General features: G+C 39.9%; 1 protein-coding gene across 4 annotated transcripts; it reads right to left on the bottom strand.

Moving 5' to 3' along the window:
• Nucleotides 1–16,520: 16,520 nt before the first annotated feature.
• LOC123407220 (UMP-CMP kinase 4-like) lies at nucleotides 16,521–20,602 on the bottom strand. Of its 4 annotated transcripts, none has more exons than XM_045100302.1 (10): nucleotides 20,418–20,602; nucleotides 19,381–19,473; nucleotides 19,059–19,113; nucleotides 18,826–18,943; nucleotides 18,593–18,749; nucleotides 18,379–18,459; nucleotides 18,176–18,283; nucleotides 17,428–17,499; nucleotides 16,990–17,053; nucleotides 16,521–16,772 (listed from the first exon to the last, which is right to left on the bottom strand). In XM_045100302.1, exons 2-9 carry the CDS (start codon nucleotides 19,435–19,437, stop codon nucleotides 17,027–17,029), a joined length of 675 nt encoding a protein of 224 aa, XP_044956237.1. In that variant the 5' UTR covers nucleotides 19,438–19,473; nucleotides 20,418–20,602; the 3' UTR covers nucleotides 16,521–16,772; nucleotides 16,990–17,026. The 4 variants fall into 4 exon arrangements, with proteins under 4 accessions (XP_044956237.1, XP_044956238.1, XP_044956235.1 ...); XM_045100303.1 differs by having other exon boundaries at nucleotides 16,990–17,035; nucleotides 20,418–20,601; XM_045100300.1 differs by lacking the exon at nucleotides 16,990–17,053.
• Nucleotides 20,603–20,713: the final 111 nt, after the last annotated feature.

Here is a 20,713-nt window from a genome sequence, read left to right as displayed (position 1 = left end):
TACCTCTTTAGTCCCGGTTGGTGGTTGAACCCGGGACTAAAAGCCTAACACGTGGCCTGCCGTAGTGGTGGCAACCGTTTGGTATACCTCTTTAGTCCCGGTTGGTGGCTCAAACCGGGATTAAAGGCCCAAACGGTTTGCATCCCGCGTTGTTTCGGGCGATGAAAAGCACGAACCGAAGCGTATAGTCGCCATTTCTCTGTTCTTCTTCTCTCTCACGTCGCCCTCTCTGTTCTTCTCCTCTCTCGCGTCGCCCTCTCTGTTCTTCTCCTCTCTTCTTCCCTTCTCTTCTTCCACCATGCCAACTACCTTTCATGAGGTGGTCGCGCATGGCATGACAAGCTCCGTGTCGTGTACACGAACCTGAGCACGGAGGTGCCATTTTTCCTTCAACAGTTGAAGGAACGATGGTTTAACCACGCACCGGATCATGAGAAGTCCTTCGGGCTTGATCTGGAGTACACGGCCGATCAACGCGGTGTTGCCGTCATCCAAATATGCTTCGCAAGGCATGTCTTGATCTTCCAATGGGGGAGGTAAGTTTTGAGGCTTTCTTTGATCCAAGATAATGACATTGTATAAGTTTATTTGTTTCTATCATAGTTGGTTCCCTTCAAATAGTTGTAGTGAAACAATTTTGATTAGTTGAAGGGGAGCACAATCTAATTGGAATAGTGTTCCATAATCTGAAAAATCGTATTAGAATCAACTAGTGTTTAATATGTTCCATTGGAATCATAGTTGGTTCCCTTCAAATAGTTGTAGTGAAACAATTTTGATTAGTTGAAGGGGAGCACAATCTAATTAGAATAGTGTTCCATAATCTGAAAAATCGTATTAGAATCAACTAGTGTTTAATATGTTCCATTGGAATCATAGTTGGTTCCCTTCAAATAGTTGTAGTGAAACAATTTTGATTACTTGAAGGGGAGCACAATCTGATTGGAATAGTCTTCCATAATCTGAAAAATCGTATTAGAATCAACTAGTGTTTAATATGTTCCATTGGAATCATAGTTGGTTCCCTTCAAATAGTTGTAGTGAAACAATTTTGATTAGTTGAAGGGGAACACAATCTGATTGGAATAGTGTTTCATAATCTGAAAAATCGTATTAGAATCAACTAGTGTTTAATATGTTCCATTGGAATCATAGTTGGTTCGCTTCAAATAGTTGTAGTGAAACAATTTTGATTAGTTGAAGGGGAACACAATCTGATTGGAATAGTGTTCCATAATCTGAAAATTCGTATTAGAATGAACTAGTGTTTAATATGTTCCATTGGAATCATAGTTGGTTCGCTTCAAATAGTTGTAGTGATCTCTCTAGGTTCCATTGCATATGTTCTATTTGAATCCTAAAGATAAGTTTCTCTTTAGTTGTAGTGAAACATGTTTCCTTATTGCAGCAGTATGTAACGTTTGTTCCATTCTAATTTGTTTCTATTGCAGGAGTGACAAGCATTGTCCTGGACTCATGGAGTTCCTTCGCAGCGGCGTCACTTTTTCTTCCGTTGACATAAGGAACGACAGGCTGAAGATGAGGCACACCTTCGGTATTGAGATACCAGCTGGTTGCCTCGTTGATCTCCAAACGATATTCAGGCTTCGACATGACAGGACTTCGATGGCTCATATGGCAGTTGCCTTGATCGACGAGTCATATGGTGATATGAAGACCAGTTTCCCAAAGTATCAGCACAAACTTTGGGAGAAGGGCCCACTTGATGATATCAACATTGAGTATGCAGCAAAAGATGCATACGTTTCATACGAGTTGTACCGCAAGATTCGAGTCGTCAACTATGGCCAGCGTCACCTCGAGGAACGTGGACATTCTGATTTAGATGATTCAGACGAGTAGTGTTCTGAACGTCTAACACTTGTATATATATCTATGGTAGCTATTATTATGTACTGTTTGGGCTAGTATCATGTACTTCTTGGACCAATTTATATATGTCTAGTTTCTGTTTGTGCCATTATAGTTTCCAAATTTGAATGGTTTAGCCCTTTCTAACTTCATTTGCTACTTTTGAATGGTTTAGCCCTTTCTAACTTCATGGTATCATGCATTTCGACCACATATATATACAAAAAGTCTTCAGTTCAAATAAGTTCAAATAAGTTCAGTGCTTTTCAATTTCAGGGTCAACTAGCTAAAAAAAAATAAGTAAATGCACGAAATATACCAAATGAAGTCAGAAATTGTTGAATTTTTGTGATGTGCCTATGAATGGTGCATTTTGAACACATAAAAAGTATGGAGTTCAAATAAGTTCAAAAAAAATGAAATCCCTTTGTAAGAGATGAGTTCTCGTTCGAAACCCTGCTACTTCAGATTGTCAGTTTTGTACACGAACTGCATCCAGTTTTTGTCGTAGCCCTCTCAACTTTTTAACACATGCTATGTGGGTGAAATGATGATAGCATGCGAACTTTCAACATTTTCAGAGTTCATTTGTAGTGTTTTTCAGTTTCAGGGTCAACTAGCTCAAAAAAATTAAGTAAATGCACGAAATATGCCAAATGAAGTCAGAAATTGTTGAAATTTTGTGATGTGCCTCTGAATGGTGCATTTTGAACACACCAAAAGTATGGAGTTCAAATAAGTTTTTAAAAAATGAAATCCCTTTGTAAGAGATGAGTTCTCGTTTGAAACCCCGCTACTTCGAGAGAGATTGTCAGTTTTGTACACGAACTGCATCCAGTTTTTGTCGTAGCCCTCTCAACTTTTTAACACATGCTATGTGGGTGAAATGATGATAGCATGCCAACTTTCAACATTTTCAGAGTTCCTTTGTAGTGCTTTTCAATTTCAGGGTCAACTAGCTCAAAAAAAATAAGTAAATGCACGAAATATACCAAATGAAGTCAGAAATTGTTGAAATTTTGTGATGTGCCTTTGAATTGTGCATTTTGAACACACAAAAAGTATGGAGTTCAAATAAGTTTAAAAAAATGAAATCCCTTTGTAAGAGATGAGTTCTCGTTCGAAACCCTGCTACTTCGAGAGAGATTGTCAGTTTTGTACACGAACTGCATCCAGTTTTCGTCGTAGCCCTCTCAACTTTTTAACACATGCTATGTGGGTGAAATGATGATAGCATGCCAACTTTCAACATTTTCACAGTTCATTTGTAGTGTTTTTCAATTTCAGGGTCAACTAGCTCAAAAAAATAAGTAAATGCATGAAATATACCAAATGAAGTCAAAATAACAAAACAAATAATAGATTGGATAGTCAAAATTATTAATTATGAAAATAAAAAATAGTTTTGCATTATTTATTCAATTTGAAACACTTTTCATTATCATAGTTTTGTCAAATTCTCAAATATGCAAAAAGAATTTTTAATAAACATAATTTTTAATTGAAAATAATAAAATAGATAATAGTTTGGATAGTCAAAAATTTTAATTATGAAAATAAAAAATAGTTTTGCATTATTTATTCAATTTGAAACACTTTTCATTATCATAGTTTTGTCAAATTCTCAAATATGCAAAAAGAATTTTTAATAAACATAATTTTTAATTGAAAATAATAAAATAGATAATAGTTTGGATAGTCAAAAATTTTAATTATGAAAATAAAAAATAGTTTTGCATTATTTATTCAATTTGAAACACTTTTCATTATCATAGTTTTGTCAAATTCTCAAATATGCAAAAAGAATTTTTAATAAACATAGTTTTTAATTAAAAATAACAAAATAGATAATAGTTTGGATAGTCAAAATTATTAATTATGAAAATAAAAAATGGTTTTGCATTATTTATTCAATTTGAAACACTTTTCATTATCATAGTTTTGTCAAATTCTCAAATATGCAAAAAGAATTTTTAATAAACATAGTTTTTAATTGAAAATAACAAAATAGATAATAGTTTGGATAGTCAAAATTATTAATTATGAAAATAAAAAATAGTTTGCATTATTTTTTCAATTTGAAACACTTTTCAATATCATAGTTTTGTCAAATTCTCAAATATGCAAAATGAATTTTTAATAAACATAGTTTTTAATTGAAAATAACAAAATAGATAATAGTTTGGATAGTCAAAATAATTAATTATGAAAATAGAAAAATTGAACCTATATTCGAAATCATAGAGAAAATTCAATCTAAATTCTCATTTGAATTTAGATTGAATTTTCCCTACAATTTGTAATATAGTTACAATTTTCAGTGAGTTTAGGCCCGTAAGCCTGCTTTAGAGAGGAGCTCGATGGAGAAGCTGCGACGGGGCTTATAAACAAGTGTTAGTCCCCCTCGCTGGGCGAGGTGGGACTAAACTTATCATACAGCCGAGGAGGGGCTTTAGTCCCGGGTGGAGCCACGCCCCGGGACTACAAACACCCTTTAGTCCCGGCTGGAGCCACGCACCGGGACTAAAGACCTCCTTCTTCCCGCCTCTTGGTCTGCCCGAAAAGAGGCCTTTAGTCCCGGGTCGTGGCTCCACCCGGGACTAAAGGGGATCTTTAGTCCCGGCTCGAGCCATGCACCGGGACTATAGATCCACCTATATAAGCGGGACTTCGAAAATTTCCAACCCAAATCGTCCATTTCTCTTCTTCTTTCTCTCGTTCTCCTGCCCGACGCGGCACAACGACGAACTAACCGACGCTGTCAGGCTGCCCGCCGTCCTGCTCGCCGTCAGCCGTCCTCCTCGCCGTCGCGCCGTCCTCCTCACCGCCGCGCCGTCCTCCTCGTCGTCCTCCTCGCCGCCGCGCCATCCTCCTCGCCGTCGCGCCGTGCTCCTCGCCGCCGTGCCGTCCTCCTCGCCAACACTCCGGCCAGTAAGCCCCCCGCCCCCTCCTCCCCAACACTCCGGCCTGTATAGAAGAAAAGAAGAAAAAGGAGAAGAGAAGAAGAAAAAGGAGAAGAAAGGAAGAAAAAGGAGAAGAAAAGAAGAAAAAGGAGAAGTAAGAAGAAAAAGAAAAGATTATTAGGGTTAGTAATATTTAGAATTAGGTTAGGGTCACAAGAAGAAGAAATATGAACAAAAATAAGAAAATAAGATTAGGAAAAATGAAAATAAAAAGAGGAGGAGAAGAAAAGAAGAAAAAGTGTATATTGTATAGTGTATATGCTTAAGTGTATAGTGTATATAGTGTATAGTGTATAAGGAGAGGAGGAATTTTGCTATAGTATATATAGTGTATAGTGTATAAGAAAAGAAGAAAAGAAGAGGAGGAGAAGAGAAGAAAAGAAGAGGAGGAGAAGAGAAGAAAGAAGAGGAGGAGAAGAAAAATGAAAATAAGTGTTAATAGTTTAATTTTGCTATTGTATATGCTTAAGTGTTAATAGTTTATTTTTAGCAAGAAAATTAATAGAATTAGTTTATTTTTTTAGTTCATTTTACGATGCCTATCCCGCATCCTCGTCGTCGACTCAGCGGAGGACACCTGCTTGATCAGAGGGGCCATGTCCGGGACTGGGCTCCGCCCGGCTGGTATTGGGAGGTGCTACCTTCTGGGGGGCGTAGATTGGTGAGGAGCCAGTCCGTCGTTGACCCGATCCTTGTTTGGTGGCGGTCGCGTGGGCCAGTGAGGGTGCCGAGGCTTCCGGACACCGCGGAGGTGGTACGTCACCATGTCAGCGAGGAGGATGAGCACGTCCGTCGCTACATGGTTGCGTTGGAGGGCAGGTTCGAGCATACCTGGCACGTTCTTCGGGGATCTCACTGGAGCTATGATCATGTGATGGTTCCTTCTCTTTGGGTGTCCACCGCACGCGCCAATACCCGTTGGGCGCTACGGTTCTAGATGTATTAGTGATGCTATATGTATGATAGTATTCGAGGAGTATTAATGATAATATTCGACGATGTACGGACAAAAGTGATGATGTATTAGCTTATAATTGAATGCATGCTAATTTGAATACTACTTTATTTTACGATTTGGTTTTGCTTATTGAATGCTCAAATTGGAAAATTACTCCTACTTTGAATACTATGCAGAAATCTAGGAGTCTCAAATTGGAAAAGTACTCCTACTTTGGTTTTTGGTACAAAGGTTAAGAGAATCCGTTTTTTGCAGAACTATGGATCCACATATCAGGAACCTCGAAGAGGAAGAACTTCTGGAAGATATAATCAAAGACGGCCCCGACGTTGAACCAACTGAATCTCCATCGTTATATCTAAACCAGGATGTTGGAATGGAGGTCGAGCGACACGAAGATGAAGCCGATGGGGCAGGAGATAGGTCCAATGACGGAGAAGGTGATAGCTCCACTGATGGAGAAGCCGGTGAAGAGGAGAAGTCCGGCGAGGTATACATATGAAGTTCGACAATCACTTGTAATATGTGAAAAATATTGGAGATAGCTCTATATTGTATACATATACATTCATTTGACGAATGTTTCTCCCTCTTAGGCCTCCACATCGAGCAAAACTACGAAACGAGGCCCGACTAGAAAGTTGGATGCACGGAGCATTACACATTTGAGGTGATATTTCCTACGGGCGAACCCAAGCTTCCTAAGAATGCTGCCGACACATTCAAGAAGCAATGCGGAGTTCTCGTTAGGGATCACGTCCCGATCAGCATTCGGGAGTGGAACAAGCGCAAAGGGGCAGCCGGAAGTGACTATGTCGCCGAAAGGTACAAAGATAATATTTGGAATGATCTCATGTCACATTTCAACCTGCCAGAATGTGAGAATGAAGACATCCTATGGGACAAGAATCTCAGTCGGGGTGGATGAAATCATGACGGGGTTTAATGATATGGAGCTCGACATAGCTGGACCCGAAGATGAGAGGACACTCGGAGAAGTACTGGGTGGAGTCATCCTATGGGACAAGAACTACATCAAGCTTCCAGGCTCGGCCCCAAGGACAACACCGCCTCCGAGTCGTCGCAGGTCACCTACACCTCCATTACCTTCAAGCCCCCCACATGACGTCGGCCAGCACAACACGAGTCCATCTCGATCACCGCCGCCGGACTTGGGTCGTCCATCTCCGCCGCCGCCCGCACATGATACTAAGCGGAAGCGTGCCAGCAAGAACGCTTCGTCGATGATTTCTAAGGGACGGAGCTCCCCAAAGCGCAAACTGTCGCCCCTCCCAAAGGTACCTCATGCTAATCTTCCTATCAGACCTTATGATCGTACCCCCGAGGAAAACGTCAGGATAGCAAAGGAACAACATGAGGCGCAGATGAAAACCGAGCCCCGCCCGAAATACACCGAGAAGGACATAGCATGGGCAAAAGACTTCATAACCACTCCATCACAGTATGACTTACACTATAAGCCTGATGACTATACACGCACATTGCAGAAGGAAGTGAAAAAGAGCAGGTCGCATGCAAGTGCAAGTGGGAGCAAATCAAGTTCAACTACAAGCAAGAAAAAAATCAGACGTTCCTCAGCTTGGACAACAGGCCAAACAGTCGATCCCACCACTCAAGGTGTTAACCGAGAATGTTCCCCCTCTGGTGTAGGGGCAAGCTTTTGAAAAAGCAAAGGAGTTGGCGGATGAATGTGGTATCTTGGTTGAAAATTTGCTGGCTTCCCAAGATGACAGGATACCCAAGGCTGTGGTAGCCCCTAAGCCACAGTTTGTCATGGGAGAGCCTTTGGTCAGCAAAGATGATCTCCCAACAAATATGCGTTACTTGCATAAATGGTACTTAAGTGAATCAAAGAATGGGAGAACGATGATCGTGCTGAGTGTCCCACAGGAGTACTACGGCCGCTCCGAAGAAATCCATATCGACTTTGATGAACTCTTCTAGATGTACAATGGCGACGCCCTCGACAAATCGCTTATGAGTTGCTATTGTCTGTAAGTTTTTCAATTCGTTGTCTACATATAACTTGTTTAGTTATTTCAATTCATTGTCTATATATAACTTGTACTCTATTATGCAGAATGAAGATTCTGGAGTGTAAAAGTAAGAGCATCATAAATATTGGGTTTATTGATCCAGATAAAATACATATAGCGACGCTAACTAATTATCCCAAGGAGACGGAGGAAAACCTTTCAAGGTTTCTAAGAGATCAAAATTTCTGTGACCACATACTGTTTCCATACAACTTCAGGTGAGGGTCTTTACTCTGTTGTGTCCATTCACTTATAAGTGTAATTGATAAGTTACTCACACACACACATATATATATACATGTGCAGCTTCCATTGGATTCTGTTGGACATTCAAATTGATAAGGAAAGAGTTGATGCCTTCGACCCATTATCGAGACCCTTGGAACAGTTCCAAAGCCCGCAGGACATGCTCCAAGGGTAATTTTAATCATTCTTACGCTCTATCGGTCTCTTTCGATGATTTTCTGATATATCAATTAATGAAAAACTTAGCAAATCATTATCCTTGTCGGGCAGGGTTTGGAATCGATTCAAGTGCGTGACTCCCGGTAACTTTCCTGAGAAGCTGACCTTTAGAGCGGCTCAGGTAAGTAGTAGTATGATATACTTCTATTAATTTTCAATACATTTATGATGCTATATTATTATTTTGATTATATATATTCCATTCTCGTAAAATGCGACCAGCAGCCACGGGGAACGCATCTATGCGGATACTATGTTTGCGAGACCATTCGCACGTTTACCTCTGAGTTCAAGGAGCACAGATTCGACGTAAGCAATGAACATTCACACCTCTATTTTTACCCGTCATTCTTTGTTATCATGATTGATATTCATATTCATCTCCTCTTCTTACATAGCACACGGCCATGAGGACGAAGGTCCTACCAGAGCAACGCGCGATTGCTGTTGCAGAGGAGCTTGCGGGATTTCTGAGGACGGAAGCTATAGAAGACAAATGACGATTTAGTGTAGCTAAGGGCCATTACTGATGTTCGTCCATGTAATCGAATAGACGGGCTCTAGTCCCGATAATTCAGATCTCCATATAATTGTATATATATGATCGCTTGTAAGATAAGTTAATCTTATATATATATGCATAATTATTTCTATTTTAAATTATATGAAAACTAATTTCCGAACACAAAACGAGGCATCACGTTAATCTCCTGAACACCTAAACCCTAAAACCCTAAAACCCAAAAATAATTTCATTCAAAAAAAAAACCCAAAACCCAGCAAAATCTGAAAATCTTTAGTCCCGGACCGTGTAACGAACCGGGACTAAAGGGCCTGCCCCTGGGGCGCTATGAGGCGCCCACGTGGAGCACCTTTAGTCCCGGCGTGTAAGAGGGCCGGGACGAAAATGTTAGGCCTTTAGTCCCGCCCCTTTAGTCCCGGTTGGTGAACCGGGACTAAAGCCCCTTACGGGCCGGGGCTATAGGCCCTGTCCCCACTAGTGCACTACTTATCAAATCTAAACATCTTGGGACTAGAGAATTTCCTAGCCCCAGTGTCAAACACACACCAGTGGATTATGATCACTCCCCGCCCTAGGAAGAACAGTAAGAAAAAATCATTTGAACATCTGAGCGACTCTCAACAAAAAAGAAAAATCAGATCAGAACAGTGCATGAGCAGTTCTTTAAGTCGCATTTTCGTGACCAGACCATCCACCTTGATGTTTGAGGTGGGTTTGGGATACCTGGTTGTAGATGCTCTCACCATCGTGGTGGCTTTGTCATGCCCTCGTGTCTCTCGGCCACCACCAAGCGAGTGACGATGGTGGCACCATGTTGACTATTAGCATGCAATAATGCTCCGCTTACCAATTGACGCCATTGTGACATTAAAATCTTGCATATAGGAATCTGCAAGATGAAGCTAGAGAGGATGTTCACGTACGGAAGATACAAATGTTCTTTTTAAAATATACTAGCAAAAGGACCCGTGTGTTGCAACGCGAGAAAAGCAATTATAATCTCCAATGGTGCTGATCATATTATGTCTTTAAAATTTTAAGACATTTCTTAAAATTCATGAACATTTTTTGAATTAGCAAACATTTTTTTTTCAATTGCACTTAAAAAATAACACACAATTTTTTTTTTAAATCATGGACTTTTATTGTTTTCACCAACATTGTTTTCAAAATTAAATACAAAAATCCTGAGCATTTTTTGAATTCACAAACATTTTATATTTTCTTCACACTTTTATTTCAAAATTCCCAGTTTTATAAATTGCAAAAGTTTTTCAAAGTTCTAAATTATTTAAACTAAAAAATGGAACAGAAAAAATGAAAATAATAAATGAGACTAAAAACAGAGGCACGAACTGTTTTTAAGATTTTTACACAGACTTTTGTTTAAAATTGTTGACTTTTTATTTTATGGACATTTTTTCAAAGTTTAAACATTTTTTTATATGCAAACATTTTTAAAACTCCTGAGTAGTTTTTGAATTTGAATATTTTATTTCGAAATTCTCAGTTTCTTAAAATTGAGAAAAGTTGTTTGAAGTTCTAAGTTATTTAAAGTAGAAAAACAAAATGGAACTGCAAATAAAAATAAAAAAACTAAAAAAAAATAGGCGCCCACGCATGGGCCGGCCCAAACAGGTGTGCTGCATCTTTTTCCAACACCGAAAGCGTAATATAGGAGGTGCCTACATGGGCCGGCCCAATCTGGAGATTTTCCTGTTTGAAACGTTTTTTATGACTTATAGGTGGCATTGATGGGTAATTTTAATCAACTTTAAGGGCAATTTGGATGACGTACGGAAGAAGCACTATTTGTTTTATTAATAGGTAAGATATATGGACTAATGACAACGAACAAGGTCCCACATGCATATATTTAGCTTGGTGCTAGGGTTGTTTCATGCTTCGATCATGTCACTTGTCTTATGCAAGCGTATGTACCTAGGATGGTTTGGCCGAAAGTAAAATCGCATAGGACTCTTGGGCGTTAGGTTTATCGTTGATGGCCAGGATGGTGTGCAATGAGATATGTATGCCTTTCTAATTATAGTGTTATATTATGAGATGACATTAAAATTATTAGGGTCGATCTAGGGAGAGAACTGATTATCACCCCTCTATTTGTGCGCCACCGCAACTTAAGCCCCCTTCTTTGCGTGGCTCCCTTCAGGCCCCCAAGTTTTGCTAACGATGTTGCTAATTGCCCCTTTTGAGCTTATTATCTAGTCATTAAGAAAACAATAGTACTTACTAGTCTAATTATTTCCTAAAATAACAAAACTTCCCTCATCTATTTCTTTAAGTCGCACGAGCTCGGGGCGCAAAAGCTGCTCGTGCCCATTTGTTTCTGGTTGCTCCCGTCCCTGACCTAGCTGCTAGAGTTGATGCGCCTCGCCTTCGCCACATCTGCCCCGACCGCCGCATCTCCATTGCTTCTCCAAGGTAAGGCAAGCCTCTCCCCGTCCATTTTTTTCTTGGATTATGCTTCCTTCCTTTGGTATAGTTGGTCTAATTCGTTGAAACCCTAGAAATGGGGGATATTGACCTAGGGATTTGGGAGGGTTTCCACTGACAAAGGGGTGTGATGGATCCAACAAGGTAACATCATATTCCCCTGTTTTGTTTGATTGATGCATGAGTTTTGGTATGCTAAATTTCTGATTTGTTCCATGTATATTGAATAGGATCGATGCAATGTCTGTGCATGATTGTAATCAATCCAGTGTGACAAACCTAACCATCAGAATGATCTCATTCAATGAAGTAGAAAATGCTAGCACCATTATTGATTGGTTCACTCTTGTGATTGAACCTGAAATTGATGGAAAAAATGGCGAGGATGAGAAACTGGTGGACGAGAAAGCCATGTTTGCTCTGTTTGGTTTAGAAATAGAGGCAGACGAAAGAGATGCTAGAGCGAAAGCTACAACCATGTTCACTCCTATTCTGCATTATGATGCACATGAAGTGAAAGTTACGGCTATGCTTGTTGATGATAAGGCTCTGGAGGAGCCACTTATTTTGTGGGATGAATGAAACCCAAAGATGGATACTAGGACCCCATATCCCGATACGGTTGCATTTATGAAGGCTTTAAAAAAATTGCCATCGATGGAGAGTTCGAATTTGGCACTAAAAAATGATCCGGAGAGGTTTCGGGCTATTTGTAAAGGTCAATCCATAAAAGGTGAACCTTGCAAATGGTCACTAACTGCTAGTTGGAAGAGAGAAGATAAGTGTGTCATGGTAATAGATTTTTGGTGTTTTATGTATATAATTTTTGCTTCATTGGTTGACCATGGTAATAACCTTCAATATGTACCATTCTTTCGTTGTAGGTTGTGAGGCATCAAATGAAGAATATTTGCAGCTCAATAAGGGGAAAGGTGACCAGTATGACATGTCAATCTTGGGTGGCTAATAAGGCAGTGGCTATGCTTAAGAAAGATCCATCGATTGGTGATGTGAAGATACATAATGAATTCCAAGAGGAGCATCATGTCAAGCTTGATTACCGCATGGTGTGGAAGGGCAAACAAAAGGCAAAAACCAACTTATATGGGAGTTGGGAAGAAAGTTTCAGGATGTTATACAACTATAAGGCTGAGATAGAATTGCGGTCTCCGGGAGTATTGTAGAGATTGATACAACTACACATGAAGGTGAGATACATTCAACAAGCTATTTATTGCTCTCAAGCCTTGCATAGATGGGTTTCGGAATGGATGTAAGTCATATATTAGCATAGATTCAACTCACTTAAATGACAAATGGAATGGTTAGCTTGTTGTAGTCAATGCTTTAGATGGTCATAATTGGATGTTTCTGGTGGCTTATGGTTTTATTGAGCCTGAAAATGGAGAGAATTGGGCTTGGTTCATGAATCAAGTGAAGAAGGCAATAGGGGACCCTCCTGTACTGGATGTTTGTACTGATGCTTCATTAATGTGACCATGCACTAGCCTTCATAAATGTCTTACAAGCTCGCAACTTTGTCAACATGGAGGATTGTGTACATGAGTACTGCTCGGTTAGCAAATTCAGGGTAGCTTATGAGGGGGTAATTGAGCCTCTTACCGACAAGAATCAATGGCCACAAGTGGATACATGCTTTGTGTTGCGTGCACCACTTCCAAAAGGCAACAAAAAGGGTGCTCGAAGAACAAGGAAACAGAGGATGACGAGTTGGTGGGAAGGTGGGTCAAGGAAGGGGCCCTTGAAAAAATGTAGAAAATGTGAAGAGCAAGGAAATAGAGAAGCTGGCTGTCATACAAATGGAACTAAGAAAAGGTAGAAAATCATAATTGTTGTTGTTTCTAGTTCTAATGCCATGTTGTTGTTTCTAGTCCTAATACCATGGTTTCTTTACATAAAATTGTTCTAATTGCTTCTTCTTGTAGGAACCGTAAGTGCAAAAAGAATACATCACTATGGTTTGATGTTTCAGTTAGCAATACAATCCCATCTACACTAACTAAGAGCATGAATGCTGCCACCACTAGTAGTCTTGGACCTGTTACAAGGAGCCAAGCTGCATCTCAAGCTACTGCTACACCAACAAAGTCTCCAGCAAAAGGAAAGAAGAAGAAGATGAGTCCAAAGAAGAAGAAATTAAGTGAACTGTGAACTCATTTGTGGCTGTCATGAACTACTTTATTTGTTGTGCGTGAGAGACAAAAACTCACTTTCATTTGATGTGAACGTGAGGTGCAAACTTACTGTTATTTTGTTGTCATGAACTAATTTCGAACCTTGTTCAATTTATCCTTGTGAGTTTGCTGCCAGATTTGTGAGTTTGTGAAATCATGCATTTTGCTGTCAGTTTTGTAAGTTTCTGCGAATGATCACATTGCAGTCAAATTATAGCATTTTTTTGTTTGAAAACAAGCACATATCATCACAATTTATTTGGGCAGCATATTGAAGGGTAGTTTTGTCTATTCATGTACCCTTTTGTTATTTATCCATTGACAAATCTGTTAAACATTGCAAAGGGGGGCATTATCTACAGCATGTCCAAACCTGGGGGTCGAAAGGGAGCCAGGCAAAGAAGGGGCTTAAGTTGCGGTGGCGGACAAACAAGAGGGGTGATAATCAATTCTCTCCGATCTAGGTGGAGGAAACAAACCTAACCAGACAAGATGGAAAGGTCGAGGCCGAGAGCCAAAGCGCCAGCAACCGACCCGCCGGCCCACCGCCACCACCACAGGAAAGACGTACCGCATGTGCACGGTCTTCCTCACCCGCGGGCCCACCGCCACCACCACAGGAAAGACGTACCGCATGTGCACGGTCTTCCTCGGGAGTAGGAGCGCCTCGTGCAGTTCATGTTGACTAGGCTTAGGCTCAGATTATGTATGTGGAGTTCACGTTGGCGCCGCCCCCTTCATGAACGCCACATTCTTGCATGGTGCGATTCAAATCGTAGTATTAATCTATACTTCGTAAACATTTTTGAATTCATCAATCCATTTCAGGAAGAAATACATAGAAATGAAGGTAGAAGTGTCCATCGACTCAACACAGTGATAAATCATACCCCTATTATAGACTCTGTTTTTGGAGTGCGAACTTGTGGTGACCGCGCACCTCGATGCTCTGAATCCGGGACATCCAGCAACACATTGGGATGGTAAGCTGTCTGTTGGCTGTCCCCTGCTAGCTCGTGTTAGGTTGAGGATCTAGGCATCATAGACGTATTGGTTTGGCACACATGTTTCGTAATACATGTGTCTACTGTTCTCTTATGACCCCGGTTGAGAGACTGGACGATTAAATATCTAGTTGGAGGGAGGGTGACTGATGAGATAGAAAAGACAAGTCGTGATGGGTGGCCCCGGTGAACGATTAACGAATTTGTGGGCCTGGGCACCACCGCTTGCATGCATACGCAGCCTATAGTCATGCAACGTGGCCGCATTTTTTAATGGGCTAAACCTAATTAGCTTTAGTGATGCATTAAGGTTTATGTGAGGGTGTGCATGTTTAATTGTTTTCACCATATTTTAAGTTTAATGTCATCTACGATATAAGATGAATACGTCGACAAAATATTTTCATATTGAATACATATGCGTCGATACCTCATTAAAAGCTTCATTTATTTATTTCAATACGCCACGTGTATATTTTGTTAGCGCAATATATTTTTTATGCGTCGCATCGATATTTCTCACCAAGGATGGAACAAGGGCTTCATTTACCATACGGTCGATATTTTGAAACTACTATGATTTTATGTAGATATTCGACACCCGCCGTAGTTGGCGGCGTGCATGGATGAACGTTATGTGTATTTGAATATGTATTATTATCCGAGTGTGTCATTTTAATTAGGACAAATAATTCATGGAGATTTCTATTCATTTTGCCAATCTTACAAATATCGGCCCGTTTATTAATTTACTTCTTGGGTTTGCTATTTTATACAGAGTGGCGACAATTCATCATGGTCATTTCTCAATGGTGTACTTCATCATTTCAAGTAATTTATTCGTTTGAATTGCATTATATTTTCTTCGGTCAAAACCGCTGTCAACATGATGCCAATTTTTTTGATTCTTTTTTTCTTTTCGAGTGACAATTTTAGTTTTAGAAAATGCCACGGTGAAGTTGCTTTATGCCACATGTGTGGCACTTATCATTTATAAAAATAGAGATAATAAGATTTATCTTAAATATTTTTCGTAAAAAAAGATTTATCTTAAATCCAACTTCATAAAGTGTGACCCAATTTATTTATAATATAATCAACTTCTGGAACATTGGAGATATACAGTATCATCTAATGATATCAATTTTATATCGTAAATGCTGATTTTTTATATAATCATAATCAAACTTTAACGTTTGATTTAATATATTTTTTACATGCGGACTTAAAAAAGGGAGGGAGTACTTTGACACTGTGGTGCTTGTTATGTGCCACGTACTAAGAAGGGCGGTTATTTAAATTTTTGTTTTGCCTTCATTGTGAAAAACATGTCTATTACCCGCAAAAAAGAAAAACATGTCTATTGGCTATTTTGCACTTCCCGCAAAAAAAGATTACAACTTCTATATACATTTTTTTTCTTAACTTGGAAAAGTTAACGTTTTCTTTTCTGATTTCAGCTTTTCTCTACACGTTTGCTGTTGTCTGGAATATCTGTGGGTTTATTTGCATGTAAGATTATCTGTGGGTTTATTTGCATGTAAGATTAGCAAACGAGGATCACGTTTGATGGGGAAGGGGAGGAACAGTTCGTCCCTTGGTGAAAAAGTTTGTCACGTGCACGAGCAGTCAAAAGGTATGACGGAGACAGCATGTCAGTCCTCAATACACGGGCTGCTGGCTAGATTTGGAGGAGCAGCCGCTGCGAATACAGGGAAGGCACGCATCCCAACAGTGTGTGAGCGGCCAGGGTTCAGTGCACCGAGGGGCTCGGCCACCATTAGGAATTTTCGCTGTTTTTGGGCATTTTATCAACAGACAGACAACTTTAGGGTACATAATGTAAGTCTAATAACCTTGTGGACAAATAACCAATTTTCTGAAATGCCCACTACTGTGATGTCAGCCATTGATAAAAATTACATAGGTAAGTTTGAACAAAAACACATGATGCATATGGCTAAAGCCTTCTCTCCATCTTTTCACAAGGGCCAAAAAGAATTGCTACTGAATCACAAACGACAAGTGATGAGGCCAAATAATTAATTGCAATCCTTTTTTTCTCACAAGATGTCCTTCACCATGTCCAGAAAGACTACATAATTTGACGATAGTACCAAATGGGATGGCAGGTAAACTGATATGTGCTCCAGTTCCTCTCTACTTGCTAACAAATATCCAAAATACTTTTAAATCAAACAATTAATGATTATCTAGTGGCATGCTGGCAGCGTAGCGCGCCGTGAACTCCAGCCTTTTCCTTCGGTACTTCTGGGGTCACCTGAAAACACAGGTAATGAATGCCATGAGGCCACGCATGACAACAGCAACAGCAGCAGCAACAGTTTATTTCATCGAGCAAGTCTGGCAATAGGTTTCCATCCTACTTCATGATTACGACCCTAAGTAAGTAGCAGATGGAAATTATGACTTTTAAGTTCTCACTTTCAATGTTGAGTTGATGGAACAGAAGAAGAAAAACAGTCGAGAGCTCATACCAATTTAGTGAACCACATATTTTTCGCATGAGCGCATCTATGCGGCCTGATTGAGAAGAACATACTGTTACCGTTTGCAAAAGGACGATAGGTCGTAAATAATGGTATTCATATTTCATATACCAACAAAATAATATTACTCCCTATATTTCTGCATACAAGGCCACTTCGTTTTTCGTGTCAGAATTTGACTTATAATTTTGGTCAACAAATATGGGTTATATGTCATAAAAATATATCATCGGAAGGTTAATTCAATTGTGCATCCAATGGCATACTTTTTGTGGCATATAACTCACCTTTTGATGGTAAAATTAATGGTCAAAGTTAGACATGAAATATGAAGTGGCCTTGTATACTGAAATGGAGGGAGTATGTTACATCTGTGAACTTAATAAATTGTAGAAACTTGGTCAATTGGGTATGAAATGACATTACCTTTGAGCCATAAGGCTGAAAAATGGTTTTCACATCTTCAAACACCTCAGGGATTGGTTTTGCAGCATTAATCTGTTAAACAGTGGATTGGCCAACAGGTGATCAAAGTGCTTACATCGAGAAAGCATATCAACCAAGCACTAATGGAAGAGCATACACAAAAATAAAGTCCTGACACACTGAAATTTCTGATATATAGGATTGTACAAATGCACCTATTTCTTCGCTACTATATATTCTATACAGCCTCTACTCAAGGATGAGATATTCATTCCAAATTCCCAATGTCCCTGCTGAGAGTATGCTCTGTTGTGTAGCACTGGTTCACTGAGATCAGTGTATTCTATGAATTACTTGTTTCCACCATGCTTGAGTTCATGTGTGCTTATTATTGACATTACAGGTATCACCTGCACCCAATTAGACCCTAAACTACACGATCATTTGCTAGACATACTAAAACATTCTACAGCATGGCTCTTAATTTATCAAAAGTCGATGCTATTAACAATGAACTGTTCTACAGAAGAATGATATATGCTTTTGCACTCAAAATCATATCCACTTCTTAACCTAGCCTTTGAATCATAGTACTCAACTATATGTAGCTGGATTGTACAAAAATACTGAATCGTTTCCTGGTGAAGTGTGCCTATATTAAATCACAACAAGTATTTATGTGACGCTGTGAAGAATAAGTTGTTGTGCAGAAGCATGTCATATCCTTTTACATAAATAATGGATATACCTTCTTAACCTTGCCCTTAGAGTCATAGTACTGAACTACAGGCAAACTTGATTCTTCAAAAACTCTGAATCTTTTTCTGATAGTCTCAATGTTATCGTCAGCTCGTCCCTGCAGTTGATCAACAAAAGAAAACAATGTTAGAAGCAATGAACAGATCATGTCAGATACAATCCAGCAAATAAACATAAGAGATTAACTCTAACCTGATTTCGACCCAGAAGACGTCTTACCATCTCTTCCTCAGAACAGTCAAAGAATAGCACAAACTCAGGAGCTATTTTTATCTGCAGTAATGTAAAATAACAAAAGGTCGTTAGCTTGCTTTTAGAACACGAAAGGAAAAGGTCAAAGTACCAAATAATTTTGAAGTTAGTAACTCTATTATATTATAGAAGTCCGAAAACAAAGTGGGCTTACAACATTCTCAAATGACAGACGGTTTTCTTGATTCCTTGGAAATCCATCAATGAGGAATTTGTTATTTTCACTTTTTATCATAGCTTCTTGCAAGAGCTTTACGGTTATCTCAGATGGAACAATTTTCCCTTCCTTTATAATGCTGTCAATCATGGTTCTGTAGGAAAAAAAAGGCAAGTAAGTGTTATTATTAAATTAGGAATATAGTCTCTGGGGCCAAGCGGGTTTGTTACCCATTCTCAGAACCAGACTTGATTTCTGAGCGCAACAGCTCTCCAGCACTAAGATGTGTAAATCCGAAATGCTCCACAATATTGCTACATTGTGTACCTTTTCCACTTCCAGGACCACCTGTTGATTTGCATAAAATGAGAAACCATGAATTGGCAGCAGCATAGGTACTGACAGCAAGCTCATTTTCCACTATGAAGAAATTGGAGCCGTCGTTACAGAATACAGAAGTTACCTAGAACAAATACAACTGCAACTTTCTTCCCACCCAACATATTCGCAGTACCATCCTGCAAATACGAGCAATACAATCGATCAAAGTAAGAGTGTAAGGATTTAATCCAGGATTAACTTCACTGGTAACACTGAAAATAGAATCAAAATTTAATAGAACATTGAGATTGAGGGTGCCTGCCTTACATATTAAAGAGCATGTATAACATAAGTGTCATGTACAGTTTTAAACTACAAAGCAATGGGATACATAGATGCAGACTCAAAAGTAATCTAGGAATCCAGTAACAACTGCAAGTTTTACACTAATGTGGAAAACATACCTCCTGCTCGGCGACAGGTAATGAAGCATCCACGGCTGTGCTCATTGCTGCAAGCATTCCATGACTCAGCTTGAACAAGCAATGGATAATAAACTTTGGATAGCTCAGCAGAAAAGAGGGAAAGTGTCAAGACTCTACTCTAATGTAAACTGGCAGTGCAGCACAGCATAGCAAAACTAACTTAAATACTGTAGTTAGGCTAGAAGGATGATGAACTTGCAGTTTCTTTTATTTCCATGCTTTTAAGATTTGAAATGCTGAACAAACGAGGCCATAATTTGCTTCAGCTACAGTAACAGTAGCTAGACAAATCATCTGGCCTCATTGTACCTACAGCTATTCATTTTTCATCACGGTTTTCCCTCAGATTCCTTGATTCATGGTTTTGATTATAAATTGTGCACGCAAGTGAGCTATCAACATTTGAAAACAGAAAAGTTGACATGCATTGCACAGTCCTGTAAGCCTACACTCTTTCTTCAGGGCTGTATTAGCCTACGCGTAACGCGATACATTAGCGTTTTATACACAATCATCGCTGTGCAAAAAGTCACTCTTGACCACTTATATTCGACATTACTTACACACACCCCATGCCGCTCATTCTAAATATTGGATTTGCTGCTCTGTAACAAAGTACCAAACACAAGGCAACAAAGATGACAGCAACAGCTCCTATATGCGGCTAATGGTACACAACCCTCTATTATTTGATTATACTTCCCGGTCGGATCCACACCGTAAACTGCCATTGCCACGCGAATCGGTGCACGAGATCACTCCACCAGAACCTAACCAGTAAGCCACCAGATGTTCTTTGTTAGAGTATCTCTCGCTATTTTGGGGAACCTTTTCCCCAACAAATAGTGCGAATTTTGTGGTTAAAATCATCCATGGATCCACCAGGTAGAGAGGCAACCAGACCTAGCCATGGAGTTTATTTTGATCTGCCGCTTCTACGCTACAGGCTAGAGCAATCAAACCGGGATGAGAAGCGTGGCAGAGCAGGGAGAATAGGTTCTAGAAGAAACACATACCCTACTTGTCGAGCTTGGGCAGGCCGCCAGGTCCAGTCGGCGAGAGTGGTGCCAGATAGCAGCACCTGTATAGGAGGAGGACGGAGAGGGAGGCGCCGCGCCGGCGAAGGGAGGAGGTCGGCGGTGACGGCGACGGCGGCGAGAGGAGTTCGGAAAGGACCCGGCTGAAAAAGCGGCCACGCTCCAGCCAGTTATGTATATGGGCTTATGGCCAGGCAGCCATGTGCGTGCCCTCGGCGGGGCGGATCGTGCCCCAGCCGTTGGATTGGGATCGGACGGTTGCTGCTGGGGGTAAA

The sequence above is a fragment of the Hordeum vulgare genome, chromosome 7H (genome assembly GCF_904849725.1).
Source record: "Hordeum vulgare subsp. vulgare chromosome 7H, MorexV3_pseudomolecules_assembly, whole genome shotgun sequence".
In the NCBI taxonomy this organism is placed as follows: domain Eukaryota; kingdom Viridiplantae; phylum Streptophyta; class Magnoliopsida; order Poales; family Poaceae; genus Hordeum; species Hordeum vulgare.
The sequence above is the reverse complement of the archived record's forward strand: the minus strand, read 5'-3'. Positions and strand labels throughout refer to the sequence as shown.

Bases quoted from the DNA above. Each gene is read 5' to 3' on its own strand.
- LOC123407220 (XM_045100300.1), bottom strand. From the start codon at position 19,437: ATGCTTGCAGCAATGAGCACAGCCGTGGATGCTTCATTACCTGTCGCC. The intron at 18,460-18,592 runs GTAAGCCCACTT...ACATTACTGCAG, and splicing joins GTCTGTCATTTGAGAATGTT to ATAAAAATAGCTCCTGAGTT. The intron at 16,773-17,427 runs GTAATGTCATTT...CTGTGTTTTCAG, and splicing joins TTCAGCCTTATGGCTCAAAG to GTGACCCCAGAAGTACCGAA.